This window comes from Diprion similis, chromosome 11 (assembly GCF_021155765.1).
Source record: "Diprion similis isolate iyDipSimi1 chromosome 11, iyDipSimi1.1, whole genome shotgun sequence".
Classification (NCBI taxonomy): domain Eukaryota; kingdom Metazoa; phylum Arthropoda; class Insecta; order Hymenoptera; family Diprionidae; genus Diprion; species Diprion similis.
In genome coordinates, this window is record NC_060115.1 from 2,309,285 (window position 1) to 2,330,007 (window position 20,723).

The 20,723-nt window shown below is 40.7% G+C and overlaps 1 protein-coding gene across 1 annotated transcript; it reads right to left on the minus strand.

Moving 5' to 3' along the window:
* Positions 1–375: 375 nt before the first annotated feature.
* On the minus strand, positions 376–20,428 carry LOC124412361 (G1/S-specific cyclin-D2). Its single transcript, XM_046892167.1, has 5 exons — positions 20,167–20,428; positions 16,546–16,761; positions 5,833–5,998; positions 1,926–2,071; positions 376–717 (listed from the first exon to the last, which is right to left on the minus strand). Exons 1-5 carry the CDS (start codon positions 20,362–20,364, stop codon positions 511–513), a joined length of 933 nt encoding a protein of 310 aa, XP_046748123.1. The 5' UTR covers positions 20,365–20,428; the 3' UTR covers positions 376–510.
* Between the last annotated feature and the right edge of the window lie 295 nt (positions 20,429–20,723).

Sequence of the window (20,723 nt, forward strand, 5' to 3'; positions counted from 1 at the left end):
TCTTTTTTTTTTTTTTTTTTTTGCTACGCTCCTCGTAGTTTTAATTTTATTTTACATTTCTTGCGTACATTTTTCATTCTTTGGGGGAAAAAGATAAAAAAAAAAAAAAAGAAAGAAAATTGAACAATTCCCTCACTTTTCAAACGAGGCGAACGCCAACTCAGTCTCTATCACTAGAGAACTACGACGTATATACATAGAATGATACGTGCAAAACGGCGTCTTGTATATGATATGATAAAGCGACCGTCGCAATCTACAGTGTTCCAGTTTTTTAAAACCGAGAAATGTACCGAATGCTACAATTCGTACAAGCAACGAATCTTGTCCTCCTCCTCCTCCTCCTCCTCCTCCTCTTCCTCTTCCTCTTCCTCTTCCTTCCCTTACTTTTACCCTTTTCTTCAGCGGAGGCCAATTGCGTTACTCACTTCACTGTTTTTCGTCTATAATTTCCTCTCTATTACCCAAGCTTTACATATCGATTTGTCGCCGTCTTCGGACCGTCATGGCCTAGAAATGAACGTCCCTGACGTCGGTCGGCGTTCCAGCTTTCCCATATTCAAGAATTTTTTCCTGACCCGTGTTCTGGTCCCCCACCGGCCTCTGCGGTGGCCCCCCAACTACGCTTCCGGAAGTCGCGGATGTGTGTCCCCCGGTTCCTTTTGCCTGGGACGAAACCATCTCTTCTATCTGCACCAGACATCCCTGCAGATAATCCTGAAATCGCAGTAGAGAAAAAAAATTATTCAATTGCACGTTCGAGAGTATTGCATGATGATTCAAGATCCGAAAAGTTGCCAAAGCGTGGCGGGAAGGGGTGGGGGGGGGGGGGGGGGGGGGGTAAAACCGAACTCGCTTATGAATGAATACCGACTGCATTATCTCGGCTGCGACACATGTGTTAAATAGCAGACATATGAGAATAAAACTGAAACAAGGCCTCGCACAAGTAAAAAAGGAGAAAAATCTTTAATGAAAAAAAAAAAATTAGCAAAGAAATGAACAGGGTTTCCTGTTCCTTGACAGATGGCGCGATATTACCCCGATAGCCGTGAATCGGCCCGTAGACCCCATGCCAAGTCCATTGAGAGACTTTATTTATAAATCTGCAGCAAGTGTGAAAGTGTAATGCATGATTTTGTGTGTGTGTGTGCCGCAAAGATGAATCATATTGTCTGACTGTCCGAGGTTGCATGGCATAGGGTTGGCGACGACGATACGACGTTACATATCTCTTTCGCATTTCGCTCCTTCATTTCTTTCTCTTTCTCTTTCTCTCTTTGGTCGTAACACATATGCGAGGCACCTGTTCTCACATCCCGTACCTATTTTTTGCTAAACGTCTACTCGTACAGCCTGCAGACCGCAGGGGCTCGAGTCAAAGTTGTGAATGACAACTGTACTTGGATATACCTCACTCATAAATACATACGTGTGCATGATATGCACACATTTGCCGTTTCAAAGTCGAGCGACGAACAGAAGGAAATGAAATAAAAAACAAACTAACGAAAGCGACGTCTTACACACATACATAAATACATATATTATATACAGCGTACCATTTAAACGGCACTGCCAGCCTATCACGACACACAAGTAGAAAGAAGATGTGCCGAAGCAGCAGCAGAAGAAGAAGGAAAAGAAGAAGAAGAGGAGGAGGTGAAGGAGGAGGAGAAGAAGCGAGGATATGACGCGTAAAATATTCAAAAAACGAAGAGGAAACAGGGGAAGGGAAAGAAAAGAAAAAGGACGAAAAACCCGCGGTGCAGAACAATGGGTTATGGCACACGCATAGTACATCATTAAACATACATGCATATCGTGTATTGTGTAGCGCAGTATAAATATATATATATATATATATAATATATATACATGAAAATATATGTGTGTGTATACACTATATATATATATATACAAACCTGTTCGATAGCGGTGATGCGGGTTAACTCGTCGAGGAGACGGGGCAGACCGTAACCGCTTTTACGCGTCCAGTCAAGACCGTGTAAAGCCGCCGCGACGCTGGCCGCCGCAATCATGCTCGGTGTGTACATCGAGAACTTGTATTCTGTAACAAAAGCGAAACTTTCTTCACATCCACTTGTATATATAAGTACATATTATGTATAACATTGGGTATATTTTTTATTTTTTTTTTGAGGGACGCATGTAGCCGATCTCACATCTATTTATCTCGCGAAAAACCCGCAGAAAGACGGAAACATATTTGAGATCCGCGGTTGCGCGGCTCTGTGCGGTATATGAGCGTTGAAATTGAATCGTTCCTCTATAGACAAAATTGCACGGACATGCGTATAAATACACACGTCAATCCACATCCGTAATAATACCCCGTTATTATTTGGCCATAACAGTTTAAGCAACTAGAACTTATACGATCGACTACGGGCCGGAGGCAGGAGAGCGAAGAAGAAGGCAAAGGCGTCGTATTCGCTCTCACGTTCGCCGCAAGTCCGTGCGTGACAAATCGACGCGGATGCACGAGGCGCACCTTCTCAATTCTGCTGTAGGTATTTACAAGGTGGCGCGAACACGCGGAGAGTCTATACCCACGTATGTATGTATGTATGTATGTATGTTGTACACTATAATGCGCGTGCAGAACGAAGGAAGGTTGCCGGTTCCTCAACAATCAGTGGTAGGTACGAGGTACCTATAATACCTACCACCTACCGGATAGCCGGTTAATTCACCTCCCGCATTCCGGATACGCAATCTCAGCCTAAGACCTACTACGACGCGAGCAGATCGATTCGCGATAGTGTGCTACGTTACATGCTCGAGCTTTGAGAGGCGAACGGAAAGCGAAAAGAGGAAAGTGGGAACTCAAACGCGAAGCGAGACGTTATAACCGTGTCCCGGGAGCTTTTCGTAAGGATCGTTAAATGAATAACCCTGTACACGTGTTGTACACGTAGAGTGAATTCCTAACGATCGGAGAACGGCTATTGGCCAGGGTGACCTGCAACCGTCATTTCGCCACCCTATATCTGCACTATGGATAGAGAGACTATCTCCGTGTATAGAAAGTGTCCGTAAAGTAGAGAAAAATTAAGACGGCGCCGTTGCTGCAGCAAAACTTGGAAAGTTCCACAAAGCGTCAATCGGATTGAACCCGATTGCTAAGCGCCAATCAGAATGTTACCCTTATTGCTTATGAGCGCCATTCTGGTGACTTGACGAACCATTATCTGTCGCTTTTTTACCGACACTTTTTCCGTTGAAAACCCATTTACGATACTGCTGCTAACATCTACCCTCCATTATCTGACCTCAAAAATTTTCACAATATTGAATATAAGCCAACTCCCAACAACGATAGGCAAAATTTTGAGGTTATACTCAATGACGGTTGGTCACCCTGGAAAACAGCCATCTTCGAATTGTCGCGCGTGCGCATTAAATTTTACAGACCATGCTTGATGATTACGCCTGTGTGGTGTACATGATATCGCCGATTCCCCACATAATGTCGCTTAAACGTTGAAAAATATCCCGCAACGTAAGTATGCAAACCGTATTTCGAATGTGCGATGGGGGGGGGGGGGGGGGGGGGGGGCTTGAAACCAGTCGACGCCGCGGTGCGCGTGGACGGACGCTCTCAAGGCTAACGACAATATGTATAAAATGTTGGTATGCACGTTACATATATACGTATGTATGTATAACAAACAAATGTGTAGGTAAATTGACATTGAAAAATGCATCGGTAATTTTGAATGAACGGCGTACGATATTCCCTTCCTAGAATTATTTACATACGTAGTTGCAACAGTGGAAGTAATCGAGGAACAAATGGAAGAAAGAGAAAAAAAAAGGAAAAGAAAAAGTTTCGACAGTGTATTCGATTAATTGTTTGCTGGAGGAATAAGTTAAACGAATATCATTGAATCGAGCATGAATTAAATTTCTAGCGTCGCATTATTCCAATCAAATTTAACACGAGTGAACTGAACTATAATCGAAGGTTGTTTCTCCTGCCAGTCTTTCAATACCATTACAATACGTTTCGATACAGCGAATATTTGACAGTATATATAAGAATACAAAGGCATCAACCCCAAGGTGATGACAAGCCGTTTGCGGGAAATGGCACGATACTGTGATTTTAAATTGAAAGATAAAAACGAAATACGAGCATAAGTTAGTATACTATTTATAAAACGATGCGAGGTTTATACATATACAGTACTGCAATCTTATCAAACTGACTCCATTCCCAAAGTATTTAGTCCAGACAATAAACATAAATCTCTTAAACTTCTTTGCTATTTCGAAATCTTGCCTAATTAATGTTTTTTTTTTTTTTTTGTAAAATTGTCGAAGAAACGTTTCAAAACATAGCGATAGTCCACCGTGTAACCTAAAAGCATGTCTTTGAGGTAACGAAAAATTGTCAAGAAAATACAGCCTCGCTATAACTGAAGATGGTTAAATGTCCGAGTCAAATTGGAGAAATACATCCCACGAGAATGAAAGCGACATGCGGGCCTCGGTGTAAGGAAATCCAACAATACGCGTTCGCCGATAAAATCGGATCGAGCGGCCCTGGGGTTCCAATTACAAATGCACATATTATTTCTTATTCAGGTTGTTAATCCGAGGTACGTACATACATACATACATACATACGTGTTATACCTTATGCCTGCCTACCTACCGATCGCATCTACCGCGAGCCATCGAAACGACCCGCGCATTGGGTCTAAAACTCGGTTGCTGTGATATTACAATGCCGACAATACCACCTCACGTGTACCTATAGGTATAATACAATCGGACAAGTCGGGTACAGGGGCGTAGAGGTTAAATCTTGCTAAAGGCGTTAACCAAATTCGAGTAAAAAATTCCACCTACATATCTCGTTTAATTGACTTTTTCAACAAATTTTCATGAAAATCTATTCAAAAAGTGGTATACATATATACTGTTGCGAGTTGAACTACTTTTGAAATGAAATTTCACGCCGAAGGATTACCTTGCGATATCGTATGCGAGAAACGAGTTAATACTATAATTAAACCTCGTTAGAGTGAATAGCTGAGATCTGAAATAAAATGTATACCTTGCCAGAGTGTATAATCACGTGCAAGTACGCTACTGCGTCAGTCGCATACCCGAGAGAGATCTCGTCTTCGCACGTGCCCTTGTCGCATTTAAGCTTTAGTTGGTCGTGGGTATAAGGTATGTGTAAGCAAGCGAAACAGGAGGGGTTGCCCGCTACTGCCTAGTTTGGCCCGTGGGAAGCGATCCGGTCCAGCCGGCGTGCGAGCGAAACGAGCTCTGGTCGAGAGGAGAGGAGAGGAGAGGAGAAGAGAGGAGTATCTTTGCTGAATTTTTTTGCCACCAAGTCGCGATATAACGACCGACCGACCGACCGAGAGACGAAGGAAGAGAAGGCAGAGGAGGAAGGAAGGGCAAAGGGAGGGGCTGCAGGCTACCGGCAGGGCATTTAAACGCGTGCAGCAGCAATCTTTAAACCATTAAAGGTCTCCGGCGCGTCTGCATCTCTCGGTGTTCGTATTGCAGCGGAATTCAACCTTTCTCGCAATCGAGTTTATACCGTATTACGATATCGGAGATGCATGCGTATAAAAGCTGTAATAAAATTAGCGATTAAATGCAGAAACTAATCTTCTATCTTCCATATCCGATCATCTGTTACGATGTATATAACAGAATAGCCGATACTTATAACAATTTCAATGGTTGAAATTGCGGGAGCTTAAAGTTTTCCGCGTCGTTAAATCATTCCCACCGATTCCTCCATTACTTCCAGTTACGATGGTAAGAAATTAGATGTCTCACCTCTCGCACTGAGGGCAATGAAGGTCTGCGCGTGTCTCCGTATCATCAGGGAGTCCCATGCTGGTGGATCAACCGGTAAACGGCTGAGGATGTGTAGGAGGAAGTCGCCCGGCGTCACCGCTGACAACTCCCATTTAAGCTTCGACACAACCAGCTGTTCCCACCGCTGTAACACATTCGTAAAATGCAGGGTATACGTCAGTAACGTGTTAAGTACAAGTATGAGTTTCTTTCTCAAATCAAACATTCAAATTTGCAAGAATAGCAAAAAAAAAAAAAAAAAATGAAAAACGCATTAAAAACAAGAATACCTTAAACAATATACACTCCGCAGCGAAACTGGTGTAAGACAACTCTATACATATACAAGAATACATAAATAGCGAGTGACTTGATTCGCGACATTCAAAGGTTGAAATTACATATATAATATGTATATAAATTTCGATCGATTTCATTGAGAAGCGTTCAAATTTGAGAAAAGAAATTTCTCACGCGTTGGATCTGTATTTCTCATTCTCTCCGCACGATATCTCCGTAACTTTTCCTCCTTTATTCACAGGGCTGCGGCCTCGCGCGACTACAAAGGGGGGAAACGGATATACATAGAGGCACAATGTTGTGCGGCGTACCTTCGAAAGGCATACGGGTTACGCGAGAGGGCAGGTGCAAGGTATGTGCCCTCAGGTTCAGAGAGCTGGCCGGCTGGCTGGCTGGCCGACAGCCGCCACGCAATGCGTGAGAGAAGCTCGCAAGCTGCTACATACGGTCAGAGGTGCAGAAGCACACGGTGCAGTGTACAGTGGTAGGTAAATTGGAGGCCAAGTCGGTCCTGCAATGACCGAGTCACATGCAGCCGCTCATCAATTATCAGAGATTTCAAGACCAACTGTCCGCTGCTATGGCTCGAGCACCTGCAAGCGCTGCCCTGTAACGCGTCACCTGTGATGAAACCTCGGTGACGAAACAAAGGAAGAGGAGAAAAAAAAATGGTGTCGATGATGTCGGTTATTATAATATTATATTTGAATTATAAATTTAAAATAAGATTTCGTTATACCAACTGCACCAAAAATCATATAAACTTATGTATATATATATATATGTATATACACAACGGATTAAAAATTATCTCAACATATTTCTAAAAGTTATCTATATTTGTACAATTATTGTCAAACGTATAATAATATGTACCTATAACGTATACACTGGGAGTTGCGACCTATCTAATGAATTATCGCAAGTAAATATATCGTCAAACTTTGCCAACACCCCGTATATTTGAGCAGTATATGTATAAAGTCGAGGGTTGGTATCCGAAGGAAGAAGAGAGGCAGGCAGCGTATTCAATGGGGAAGAAAGGGAGGAAGAATCCAACATACGTGGGTATATCTTCTACCTGGGTTACTTCCAAGAAACCGGGGTGAGAGGAAGAAAGGAAGGGATGGAGGGGCCTGATTTATCTGGGCCCGCAATGGACGAAGAGAAATCGATAGAGGCGGTAAGTGACGGCGGCATGGTTCAAGCCGTGCGTCGAGGGGGTAGAAAAGAGAGAGAGAAAGAAAGAGAGGAAGGGAGGGTGAGAGGGGGGAGGGGGCCCGGGGAAGGGCGGCGCCTCTGAGGAGCAAGGTGTTTACCATTCCGGTCAAAAATAAAATACAACCCCGGTCAGCGCATAACTGGCAACAAAAACCCGAATGACCGAACCGCGCGCGGCGCGCATTCCATTCGCAGGAAAGGCAAGCAGCCAGCCAACCAGGCAAGCAGGCAGGCAGGCAGGCTGCAGCAAGGCAGTCAGGCAAGCAGCACACACGTAAGTAAGCTCGCTCCTCCCTGCATCGCATCGGCCGGACTGTAGTTGAATTTCTTTCTTTCTTTCGCCGCTCCCGAAATCCCAAGTCAAGAGAAAAGAGACTTGTAAAAGTGGCGTTTGTGTGCGTGCAGGTACATTCGGAAGAAGAGAAAATACGCGCGAGAGAGAGAGAGAGAGAGAGAGAGCGGGATACGAAACAAAAATCGCATTAGCCAAAGCCGAGTACCTACTACCACCCACCTATCCTACCTAAGCATACACCTTCCGAGAAGAAACTAAGCAACAGCCAACGTTGCCAACATCTGTTTTTATCGGGTATACGGATCGGTAGGTGGGTGAGGATTTCGTTTTAACCGTATCTCCGCCTCCCTCAAGATGAAGCTGAAGTTAGTAAAGGTTGTTGCAATGATTCACGTTTAGGAAAAAAAAAATCGTTACTTCGAAATTTTAAGTTCATCCAAAAAATGCGATGAATCATAAGAAGGTAAAACGGATTGAACAAACGTGTTTACTTCAAAATTTGGGGGTGGTGGCCATCGATTTTCAAAAACTCACGAATGACTAGGACGTTCCCCGATTACAAGGCACTATAAAAAAAAAATTACCCCAACTTGCGCACGGTGCAAGAGGAAACGAGTCGCGTTAACGTGTATATACATATTACATATATGTGTGCGTATATATAGACGTATGTACGTGCGCCTAGACTCTAGACTATATAGAGAAGAGGAGATCGCGGCCTCGGCTCGGTCACTGGCCGAGACCCTCTCCCTCTCCCTCTCCCTCGTCCTCTTCCTCTTCCTTTTCTTCGCCTCGCCGCAGCCGCACGAACGCGATTCCGATGCTCTCATGGCCAAACTATTTCTAATGCCTCGGCAAAAATTAGTCTCCCTCTTTAAGCACTATATATATTTATATATACATGTATATATATATACACACGTACACACACATTTATTGAACGCAGTCTATGTATAGTGCCGGTGGGCAAGTAGGTACCTAAATTATTGTGCAAGGTTGTAAGCGTGCGATGTGTCATCTTCGCGTGTAATGGTATAAGTAACATATTATACACGTGTAGACGTTACGCGTGCTTGTGTGAATGCATATTATGTAATTACGTATTATACACGCTTAAGCACGCACGCACGCACGCACGCGGAAATCGTAGAACTACGTCAGGATTTGACGAGCTGCAGAGATCTCTCATTCATCGTATATACCAGTGATCGAGGAGTTACAAACACAACTGATGACAGTGAGAGCTCGAGTTTTATCATCTTTTTCACATGGATATCGAAACTATCGGTTATCCATAACTGTCACTGGGTATTTCATTCATGATCTGTTGAACCTTTTTTTTCCTCCCTTACTCATTCGCTTCTTATTTTGCTTCTCTTTAAAAAATTATAGGTATATGTATAACACGTGTCAAAGCGAGTATATAACGTGTCCGTAAGCCGTTGATTTTTGAATTTATCGTTAATCACATCCTGCTAAACGGGACAGCAACGTACGCGTGTATAAGTTCCCTACATGCGAGTAATTCACTCCATAACTACGACGATAAAATCCAGGAAGTGAGTGAATTTCTGATCATTTCCATAGATTTCGATTTCAATTTATACACAGCTTTTGACAAGGTTTAGGTATTATTAACCACATCACAGCTGTTTCCTGCTATTACGTTTTCACCAGTTGGTTAATTAACGCAATGTCGTGTAATATACATATATTCGCCAATTAATTTTCTACCATTCGACTGATTTCGACGATTTTCACAAATGATTTCGATCGCACTGTATACCTCCGTACTATAAAAAGGCATCCATTTAATTCAACGATTTTCAACATTTCATAGATCAAGAGATGAAATTTTTCCACTTTTGATACCGAGTCGATTAACATACGAGTATGTATATATATATATATATATATATATATATATATAATATATATATTAGGGTGGCGCAAAAAAACCAACAATTTTTTTTTTTTGGAGTCTCGTGTGACAAAATGTTACTTTGATTTTTTAAGAGCCCACTCCAAAGGACAGCTCAAAAAAAAATTTTTAAGAAGTCGCTTCAATTTTTTTAAATGCCAAAAATTGTAAAAAAATTGAATTAAAAACGTTATATTTTCAGTATTTTGTTTGATTTTTAATTCATGTCGTGGTGTATTGTAATCGATTCTTTCTTACTAAATTGAAGAAAAAAAATTTATGAAATTTTAATATGAATATTAAAAGGCCGTTCGAAAAGATCTAAAGAAATGTACCAAAAAATTGAAAAAAAATTATGAGCGACCTTTCAAAATTCAAATTTTGTACTGAAACTTTCGGAAACTTATTTTTTTTTTGTCTATAAAATTATACCGTAACGAGAAAAAAAATTAGGAAAAAAAAATCGATTTTTGAAGATTTCTGACGTTTTAAAAAATGTAGAGCGTCCTCTTAAAATTATTTTTTTGAACTGTCCTCTGGAGTGGGCTCTTAAAACATCAAAAACTAACATTTTGTCACACGAGACTCAAGAAAAAAAAAAAAAAAAAAAAAAAATAGTCGGTTTTTTTTGCGCCACCTTAAACATATATATCCTGTATATGAACTATGCTTATCTATACTAACCTGAATTACAGATGCATGATAAACATCGCTTAAATTTCGTATTATAGAATACATTGCATGTGAGAATTAATGAATAACCTACGTCCAATATATGGCCAACAATACAAGTTACAAAGGATACTAACAATAATACGATACAAGGCCGGGTGCGGCGTCAAGTTGCTGGAAACGTGGCGTCAATAACTGCGGGAATAAGACGGTAGGTAGGTATAAAACAGGTATAGGTACAGGTAGGTACTTGGGTAGGATACTTAAAACTACGAGACTTGCGGGTACAGCGTCACAGAGTATATGTATACAGAGGCGGGCAAAGTAGCTTCGGTAAATTTCTCCAAGCTTCACAGGTAGGTATAATAGAAAAAAAAAAAGAGTGCAACGGTTGGCGCGTATTGTTTCTGTAAGATGCAACGTGCAGTTACACAGGATATAATATTGTGCGCGGCAGTGTGTAACAGTTATAGACAAATAAGTATACCGCAGCCGTGTCTTGCCGCAGGTGGGCGTGTACAAGCGTGAAAAGCAACAGTTAACAAATTATTAGGTATACACTTTTATATGTATTTCAGCCCCTGTTATGCGTGCGTATAAGTTAGATATATACATAGAAAACCACATAAGCGGAAAATACGCAAATAGCTCGAGGACATTGTCCACGTGCTCTTTGAGGCGGAAAAGAGGGGGGGGGGGGGGGGGGGGGGGGAAAGAAATAATTACCTGAAAGAACGAGACAAAGAGAGTTCGATTCCTGATTCTCTCTAAACCCATAAAATGTACAATTTTTTCCTTTTATTTTTCATTAATCCCTTGTATGTATAGTGCGTGCAACAAACCCGTCCGAATTAATCTTACTCTTAGCACCATTGGTGAAAATAAATTGTTTGTCCACGTGTACGAGTAGTGTAAAAATGAATCCCCTTTTTCATCGGTCGCCTTTATTCTCCCCCTCCTCCCCGTCTTCCTCGAGGCTACGCGTCGTCGTCGTCGTCGTCGTCGTCGTCTTCCTCGACGTCGCGTCTCGCGACGACGATCGGCGCGTCGTCGATCGAGGGCAGCTGCCGCCGGGTGCACCCTGTTCCAGGACGACCACCTGGCGCCCACCTGCCTTTCCCTATGTCCCCTGCACTTCGCCTCGCCTTTTCCTCCTTCTCCTCGCGTCCTGAATTGCGTTGCGTGATCCCTGCAGGAGCGGCAGCAGCAGCGTGCGCCGAAATGGCACGAGGATCATCTTCTCCTGCACTGCCGTAACCAAGGATTGCTAATAACGCGGGCGATCCATGAGGAAATCCTCTGCGCGGGATGAGTGAACTTAGATCTAGTAAATCCCAAACCCACGAGAGCCTCTTTGTTCTTCAAATTTTTTTTTTTTTCTTTTTTTTTTTTTTTTTTACTTTTTAACACGTCGTGCACAGCAAGAATCTTCGGAATACCGATAAGGATTGTTCAGATATTTGACACGTCACGGAAAGAGAATATTTTTCACGAAAAATTAATCATTTGGGCAAAAATTGTGTTAACCATTGATTGTGTATGAAATTATCAACGCTGCCGCATGCGAGATGATTATGAAAAAAAAAAAAAAAAAGTTACACCGCGACTTGACCGAATTTTATCAATCGTCTCCCTCGTTGACCTACTATATACATGAAGATGATAAGACTGATTGACTTGAGTAAAATGAATATTATATTTGCTGCAATCAGGACGATACGGTTATACGTATACGTTATACCAAATAATATATATCAAGTGTTCGTTTTAACCGCGACATTTAATTTTTCAACTTATCAAATAACTTTCCGCTGATTTTTCTCAATCTCAGTAATAAAAACAACAGCAACAACAATTTTATATCCGCGTCTCAGTTCGCTTATCGGATAATACATACACACACATATAGTTCGCGTACAATACGTGGCGTACAAATTATCTAGGCTAGATTCTGTGAATGAAATGACAACGTGACACGTAAGATTTCAATGACATAAGTGTATAAATATGGAAGTAACGGGAATTGAGCATATACGCACAGTAGAATCGTCGCGTATATCGAAGAATCGAAATGTAAATTGAAAAAAAAAAAAAATCCGTAATAAAAAAAAAATAGTGGAAAAAACGCGAGGAGAAGGGGAAAAAAAATAGAACAAGTGGAATCGACCACTCTAATCGCTGCACCAGCAGTCTTCGATATAACAGATATGTAACCTATCACTTACCTAACTTTACATATGTATTTAACACACGTCTATACATATATTTACAAATACAATATGACGGTATAGATTGTATATATTTTTATAGATATAGTATTATTATATACAGATATGTGTGTATGTACGTACGTCGGTATATAGAATACCTTTAATATCAATTGTTATCTGTTAGGTTTCCCGGAGCTATCGCTTGTTGTTTGCGGCACGTTATACGACCGACTAACGCCCGGGGTTCACTTACACCTACGGCTACAAGTCACTTGTATTATTCGTATTGTATATAGTTATGTTGCATATACATATGTGTTGTACAAGTGTAACACATCTTACAGAAAGACTAAATAGAGACTAGAGCGAGAGAGCGAGAGAGCGAGAGAGAGAGACCAACTCTTGAATATGACCAAATCAAATTATGCACAATTTTACATACGTACAACAACAACAACAAGAATAATATATACAATATAAGTAAATTTAAATTGTATGAATACACAATAAATCGTCAAACTTGAATTAAACTGTGATATAAGTGTACGTATATAATAAAATTTTCATCAATTGACTGCGAAATAATTATACAATAATGCTCTTTAAATTTCTCTTATAAAAAACGTCTTGCGATTTCCCCCAATTTCGCCTAGGTATGCACTTTATATACATTCCGTAATCCGCAACGGGGAAACGAAGGTGCAGAGGTTGGTATTAGCATAAGAGAAGACAGAGACACAGAGAAAGAGAGAGAAAGAGAGAAAGAGAGGCAGAGAGAGGCAGCGAGAGGCTGCGAATGAGTCAACAATATTTTAAACCTCTCATTTCTATTTCAAAGAATATTTACATAAATCCGTTAAATACCCGTCCAAGGAGAGAGAGAGAGAGACGGGTAGAGTAAAATAACGTATGTATGTATGATGTATGATGTATGATGTATATGTATAGTATACCTATACTCCCGGGTTTTTTCACCTCTGCAATACATAATATTCATACTCGTACTATACCCGGCCCCTTGTTACAATTCTTCTCTCTTTCCTTCTTCTCCCAGATGTTACGTTAGGTTAGATGGTACGCTATGGTACATAAAATAAACGTCTGCATGCTCATAGGCATAGGACGTAATATATATGACACATATATGTAAATCACAATGCGTTTATTCCGCGAATTTAGTATGCGATGGGTTTCTCGCGAATCACGTCTCGTTCCTCACATGCAAATATTCGTTTTGCGAATAATAATAATAATAATAATAATGATGATGATGATGACAACAATAATAATAATGATAATAATGTGGACACTCTATAGTGCTCGGATGTTACTTTACAGGTGATTCTCCGTCAAAAAGTGTCAAAAAATTTCTTGAATAGAGAAAAATATGTGTATTTCATATTCCAATGTGATTTGGATCAAAATATTTTGCCGATTACTTGAAAATAATTTTTAAAGTTAGCTACAATCAGAGCTTTGCAATACCCGCTTACTAGCAGTGGATGGGGAGGGGGGGAGGAGGTTAATAATAATGGCAATGGTAATGATATAAGTTTACGAGAAACAATAGCGAATGAATGAAGAGTAAGAGTAATAGAAGTAAACGCGTTGGTACGATTTAATTGTTATCATTTATATAACATTTACTATAATGTAGAGTTTATCGATTATTCGTTTATAAATTATACGAACGAAGAAACTGAATATTCGAGTAAAATAAAAATGGAACGAAGACTACGCCGCGTTTGCAGCATTTTTTGTTCTCTCTCTCTCTCTCTCTATCATCCGTATCCCACTTTCCGCGGTGGTTCTATATTTAAAATCCCACAAGTTTTACGCGATAGGGAAACCTACGAGTTACAGTAGAGACGTGTATACCCATTACACACCCACCAACGGAGAAACGAGAAATTCAAGAGTCGCGCAGTGTGGTTTCGTCGATAATATACATACACGTATACCTACACACACAGCAAATATACGTAAACGGGGTGCTAAAAATAGCCAACGTAAAGTTAATAGACGACGTTACCTATATATGTGTGTATGTATATATATGTATGTATATATACGTAGGCGCTGTAACGCCGTGTAAAGTACATTACACATACGTACATAAAAGTTACAAGCTTTTACATCCAGAGTATAAATGTAAGCTTAATGTAACAGAATGACAGAAATTGATTGGAGAGAAGAGAGAGACGATCGTAGCGACAAACGACTTAATTGTAAATTCATGCTGACGGTAAGTAGAAAAGAGTAAATAATAAAAGCAAGATTAGCGAGAGAGACGATCAACTGCGCTGCGCAGAGGCAAATTTCCCACGAACACGAAGAGTGGAGTGCTGAGAGCGAGAGGGAAGGCGATTCCGCGTATAACTTGATTAACTGCCGACGTTATCGCCGGATTTATTTACGTTCCCATAGCACCCAAGTCGTCGCACGTTATACCGGGAGAATCTCTTGAAACTTAAAAAAATCGACTGCGCAAGCGCGAGTTTTATCGGCTGCCCATCCCAAAATTTGACTTTTCAAAAAACGGTCGGAATTTAATGATAACTTCTTTTCGAAAATTCGTTTTATTCTATGGAAATAAAAAATCTGTTTGAATGTTGGATACATAGAAAAAACGACGCAGGTAGATGGGAAGAATTTATTCAATTATTCTTATTTCATACATAATAAATAACAATAAAATATTTTCTAATCTACAGTAAATACGGCAAAAATAATTGCATCGTGTGAAAATTTGAAAAATAATGCTGGCCAATAATACTGCTTGGATTAAACTAGTGCACGGAGTGATTCCTCTCGGTAGAATAAATTAGCAACAACAGTTAAATAAATAACAAACTTATTACTGCTATTGACTCGATCAAAGTAAAATGATCGAATATTCAGACACCATGATTTGTAGTTTGTCATGCTCTTCAACTTTGCCTCGACTGATGTTAAGAAGGTGACGATGGGCTGAAGAAATTCACTTGGACACCTGTTGTTTGACGGAACAACCAGGTTCGATGGTTAGAATGGTGGCCGCCAAAACGTTTTGACCATCAGGTAAGGCATGATTTTATTCCTGTTAACCAAAGTTGAAACTTTAAATCTGCTAAGAAGAGTGAATTTTATCGTTAAATGCATGTTTGAAAATATTGTATTACTCAAAGATCACAGAATTAGAAATTTAGTTATTGATTTATAAATTTCGTGTTCGTTGCACTGATTAATGGCTTCCGTAGCACTGCACTGTAATAAATCTACTGAGTTTCAACGATTCATTTATTTTCAATTTTATATAAATAAAGAATATTTCTACAAAAAACATTGTTTCTACTTACCTGCCTCAGATCGTCCAGACTTCCACTTGTTACTGACGTTCCACATTCAATTTCAAATTTCTTCTTTCAATAAATAACTAACCCAATTTCTGTAGCATTTGATATATATTTTTCCATCAAATCCTTCATTTTGTGGATTAAATATCATCTAAAATATCGACAACAGTATTGCTGAACGATACTATTCTTAGACAATTCCCACTAAATAAGAATAATTACCAACATAACTTCAATCCGCTTCTTCACGCGCAAGAAATTCACAGCCCTTGTAACATTTTGGATAAGTTGGCGCCCTGCTTCACAGTCCTAAATATCTCCACCCAATGAGATTCAATTATTTGGCGCACGCGCAGTTTAATTATCAAATTTCAAGAGATGCTCCCATTATGTATCATACACGCACACACCCTGCAGCCATATCACGATTTAATCGAAAGGAAGGATCGTCGAGCAAATTATTCACTAAGAATATGACAGTCACTGTGTTTACGTGCACCGATTTAACGAGCCTTATGAGCAACTAATTTTCTTAACTTGCACTATACATATTGCCAAAACGTAGGAAGTCGTCTAGACTTAGTAATTTCAAAGTATCAAATATTGTGTACGTAAAAATGGTATTTCGAGAAAGAAGATCTACGGAAGTTAGGTAAGAGTAAAAATAAAAATAAAAAAAAAAAAAAAAAAAAAACAAACAAACAAATAAAAATTGATGATATTGCGTGATGCACTCACCCAGAGGTCGTCGAGGGTGATGGAATTGTCGGTGTAGAATACGAGGACTTCGGCCGACAGTGGCCGGGGTTCTCTCAGCTTGGAGGATAGCAGAAGACACGCGGTGCCCAGAAGCTGTAGCTGGGATTTCCTGATCGGGCAGATCGACAGAAATCTGTCGACGTAGTTCATCGACAGTGGGAATACCTCCTCCTGACACTTTTGCTCCTCGCATACCTGCAGTTTTCGGGGATATACGATCAGTGAAAATTTACGAAACTTGTTGCTTTCTTTTCTACGATTATTATTATATGTATATTATATGTACAATATAGGTACCTATACAAGGTGTATAATGTATACATGCATCTATATGAATACACTATACTGAGAATCGTTTCGAACATTAAGGTAATTCATGTGCGAAGTTGAGAAACGACGAGATAAAAAAAAAAAGAGGATAAAAAGAAACGTGCAACACTTTTCTCAAGGCGAACGAGGCTTCTCTTTAAAAACCAAGGCGCGTAATAGTTGACTGGAAACTAAAAATAAGTACAAGATCGTCAAGGTTTTGGTACGGAATCCCTCGGCTGCTGTGCGTTTGTGCCCTTAAATTCTCCCGCACAATTCATTGCCAGAACAATCGTTATAGCAGCTACCGATAAAGAAACGACAAAATTTCTATTTCACGCCGTGTAAGAATTGCATTACAATAATAAATTGTATGATCAAAAACGAAGAAAAATCTAGCGTATTATAAGACAAAAATGACCATTATTTACACATTCTCGTTATGAATTTTAATTTCATTTTGTTACAAAAATAAGAATATCTCGATCACCGCCGATCGCTGTCGAACGTATGGAACACAACGCGATACAATGTATTCATAAAATATACTCTAGAAGATTGACGACTGAGTAGATAGAAAAACAAAAATTGTCATCATTATTAAAGGCAGTAAAAACGGAAGAAGAGAGAGAAAGAGAGAAAAGTGTATAGAAATTCCAGCGCTTATTTCTACTGTAAAAAAAATTACACTCCATTAGGAATGCACATGCAGCAGATAATCGTATCGTAAACATACACCGAGTACACGTTGTCGTGAAAATAAACGATAATTTGATCAGGTCACGAATCGGGTCTAAAAATCGGATTACGCATAATCATTAGCAGCAACAGCAGCAGCAGCAATAGCACGCGACGAAGAGGAGAAAGGAAATAGTAAGTCAGAGTCAGAGTCAAAGTCAGAGTCAGAGTCAGAGTCAGTCATTCAACCCCCGTTCGGTTCGGCAGGTGGCTGCTTTCCGGCAGCGGCAACAGCAGCAGCTGACGCTGTTTTTCGACGGAACCGCGACCCGCAGGTTCCCCCACACGCGTGTGTATGCATATACTATACACACGTGTATGTATGTACATACGTAGACCCAAGTTGACTAATTTACCCGAGGCTCGACATGTGCGTGTTTCACTGTACGGGCATGCGTCGCGTAGTTCTGAAAATACGCACGCCACATGCCGCCGCTCGGCCTTCCTAATTGCTCCCTAAACTTATTATTACACAGGGCTCTACAGGTACATGTACAGACCCCGACCCCCCTCTTCTACTTGCTCCCTATAACCGTAATCACGCTTGCACGGACCGCCAACCCCTGACTCTGACCGACACACGCGTGGTCACGACCGAACAATAGCTGATTGGAACGATGATACTTAATGATGAGGGTGGAAAAAGGCGAAGAATAGCTGTGATAAAAAAGTTCAAAAATAAGATATATTTTTTTGAAAAGTCATCTTCATCCTCTCGCTTTCAACTGCATTCACTGGCGAGATGAAACGCGATTCTGAGGTGATGAGGTTGCCAGTAAAATAAGCTGTACGCAAAAAAAGAGAAATTAGAAGCTCAGTTTCGGTCGGTTGGTCGGGTCTATTGGGATAAAATTTGACGAAACGAACGACGACGACGAGACAGACTTAGGGTGCGATTAGAGGTGGGACAGACTGGCTCGGTAGACTTGCAAGGTGAAGAATTGAAGGCAATAAAATTTACTTTCAAGATTCAAGTCACGTCATACAGTTTTGCCACATCGTATATTCCAACCTTCTCTTCTCTTCTCTTCTTTTCTTTATTCTCTTTTGAGCGAGCTGCCTACGTTCCCCGGTACGTCAAGGTCCCGATTACAAACTACGTACTACCAGTATACGTATGTACGCGTATCTGATATGCGGCAATTACGACGAAGACGAGAAGTGCTCATCAGTTTAGCCTCTGCACCTACCGCGGTTGTGCGATGATGATAAAGTTATCGGAATTTCGCCGGTATTTTCCGTCTCCGAATTCTACAGTCTATTCGGTTTCAAGTCCACCACCATTTTTCCTCATAACGTACGAACAGCGGCTGCCAACTCGGCAGAAAATAAAAAGAAACAAGGCGCAAGAGCCGGGGCATTCCGGAAGTGGCCACCGAGCCATTACCATAGTTGGTAACTAACGAACGAACGAACGAACGAACGAACGAACGAATGAACGAATTACGAAACGAAACGAACATATAGGTGCAGAGTCACGACACGTTTAGAGCGGAGGAGAGGATCCTGTCATCTGCTGCATTACGCGACACGCATATTGGGGCTTTGACATCCGACAATAGATATGACCGTCGAGGAGACGAGCGACGATGATCGATCAATATATACGCGCGTAATATCAGCTATACACGACAAAAAAAAAAAGAAAAAAAAAAGAAGAGAGTTGAAAAAGAGAGAAGAGGGAGATCGAGAGAGAGAGAGAGAAGGTTCGAATAGATATATAACATAACCGTACACCCATTGCGACGTTGCCAAACAAGTACCTACGTATTCTATTACAGTAGGTATTATATACATCAATATATATATATGTATATATACATATATCTATCATACACCTACAATGAAATTTGGTGGGTGAATAAACAAAAACGATAGATAAATTATTAAAAAAGGAAAAGGAGCAAAACCGGACAAAAATCAGTTTATTTTCCCATCTCGCTTGCGGTTAAACTAACGTTGCGTTACTTATTATTACTACTACTATACGTTACGCGAGAGTTGTTTAATCAGTAAAAGCTTCCGTAAGCGTACATACAATTATTATACTTCCACGCGAAGAGAAGATATCGCTATATTCGCAGGCCGCATATTTATAACAACCGGCGTTTCTAACCGCTCGCAAAATGTATAAATAATAATAATAAAAAATAGAAGAAATAATGCATAATTGTATGTTTAATTCTTTAAAGACGTTGGCGACTGGCGGACGTGACCTCAACTTGGCGGGGGCGAAGGAGGAGGGGGGAGGAGGGGGAGGAGGAGGAGGAGGAGGCAGTCGATCCTCCGTCACTCGCAACTGACCATTGGCACACGAGGCGCGGAACTCGCGAGCCGGCCGGCAGAAACGGCAACACCGAGTCGCCGGACACGCAGGGTCATTCGGATAGAATTTAAATCCCCGGCAGGCATGCAAGAGAGTAAAGTAACCGTGTGGTGGAGTCGAGAGACACGTGGACGCGTGGAATATGCGCCGTAGAAAAGTGTGGATGGAACGCCAAGCGAGCGAGAGAGAGAGAGAGAGAGAGAGAGAGAGACTCTTATCCGACTTACCTCTAGCATCCACTCGGCCACGATCTTTCGCATCATCGGCGAAATGTCCCTCTGAACGCACTCGAAGTATGAACTGCTAGGCGCGTACCTTTCCTCGCTCTTCAAAAGGTTTTGTAATACTCTATCGTCGTTTAGGAGCGCCGGGTCGGCGTAAGCTCTGCACTCAGTTTCGGTAGTCTCGCAACAGAGAAGATCCATCGTTGATTCTTACTTATTTCCACACGCTCTTCTTCTCTCCTTCGCTATCCCAAAATTCTTTATGTTTTTATCCGATATTGATTCACCAATGACTTGGCGAAGATACGCGGTGAAATGAGGAAAAATACGATGATAATGATGATGATGATGATGATGATGATGATGATGATTAAAACGACGAAACACAAAACGCGATGCTATATTATATTATACGTTTAGGTACAACGGAGAGACACCACCGCGCACCGAACACAATTAATTCTCACAGAACAGAACCAGGGATGAAAAATATAAATAAATATATATTATAAACTGACGATTTTTCTTTTCTTCTTTTATTTTCTCAAACTCCCGACTCA

What these genes read in the sequence shown, in the direction of transcription:
- LOC124412361 (XM_046892167.1), bottom strand. Translation starts at nt 20,364, where the DNA reads ATGGATCTTCTCTGTTGCGAGACTACCGAAACTGAGTGCAGAGCTTAC. An exon ending in TCACCCTCGACGACCTCTGG is followed by an intron (nt 5,999 to 16,545) that starts GTGAGTGCATCA and finishes AATGTGTTACAG; the next exon opens with CGGTGGGAACAGCTGGTTGT. An exon ending in GCATCACCGCTATCGAACAG is followed by an intron (nt 718 to 1,925) that starts GTTTGTATATAT and finishes CTGCGATTTCAG; the next exon opens with GATTATCTGCAGGGATGTCT.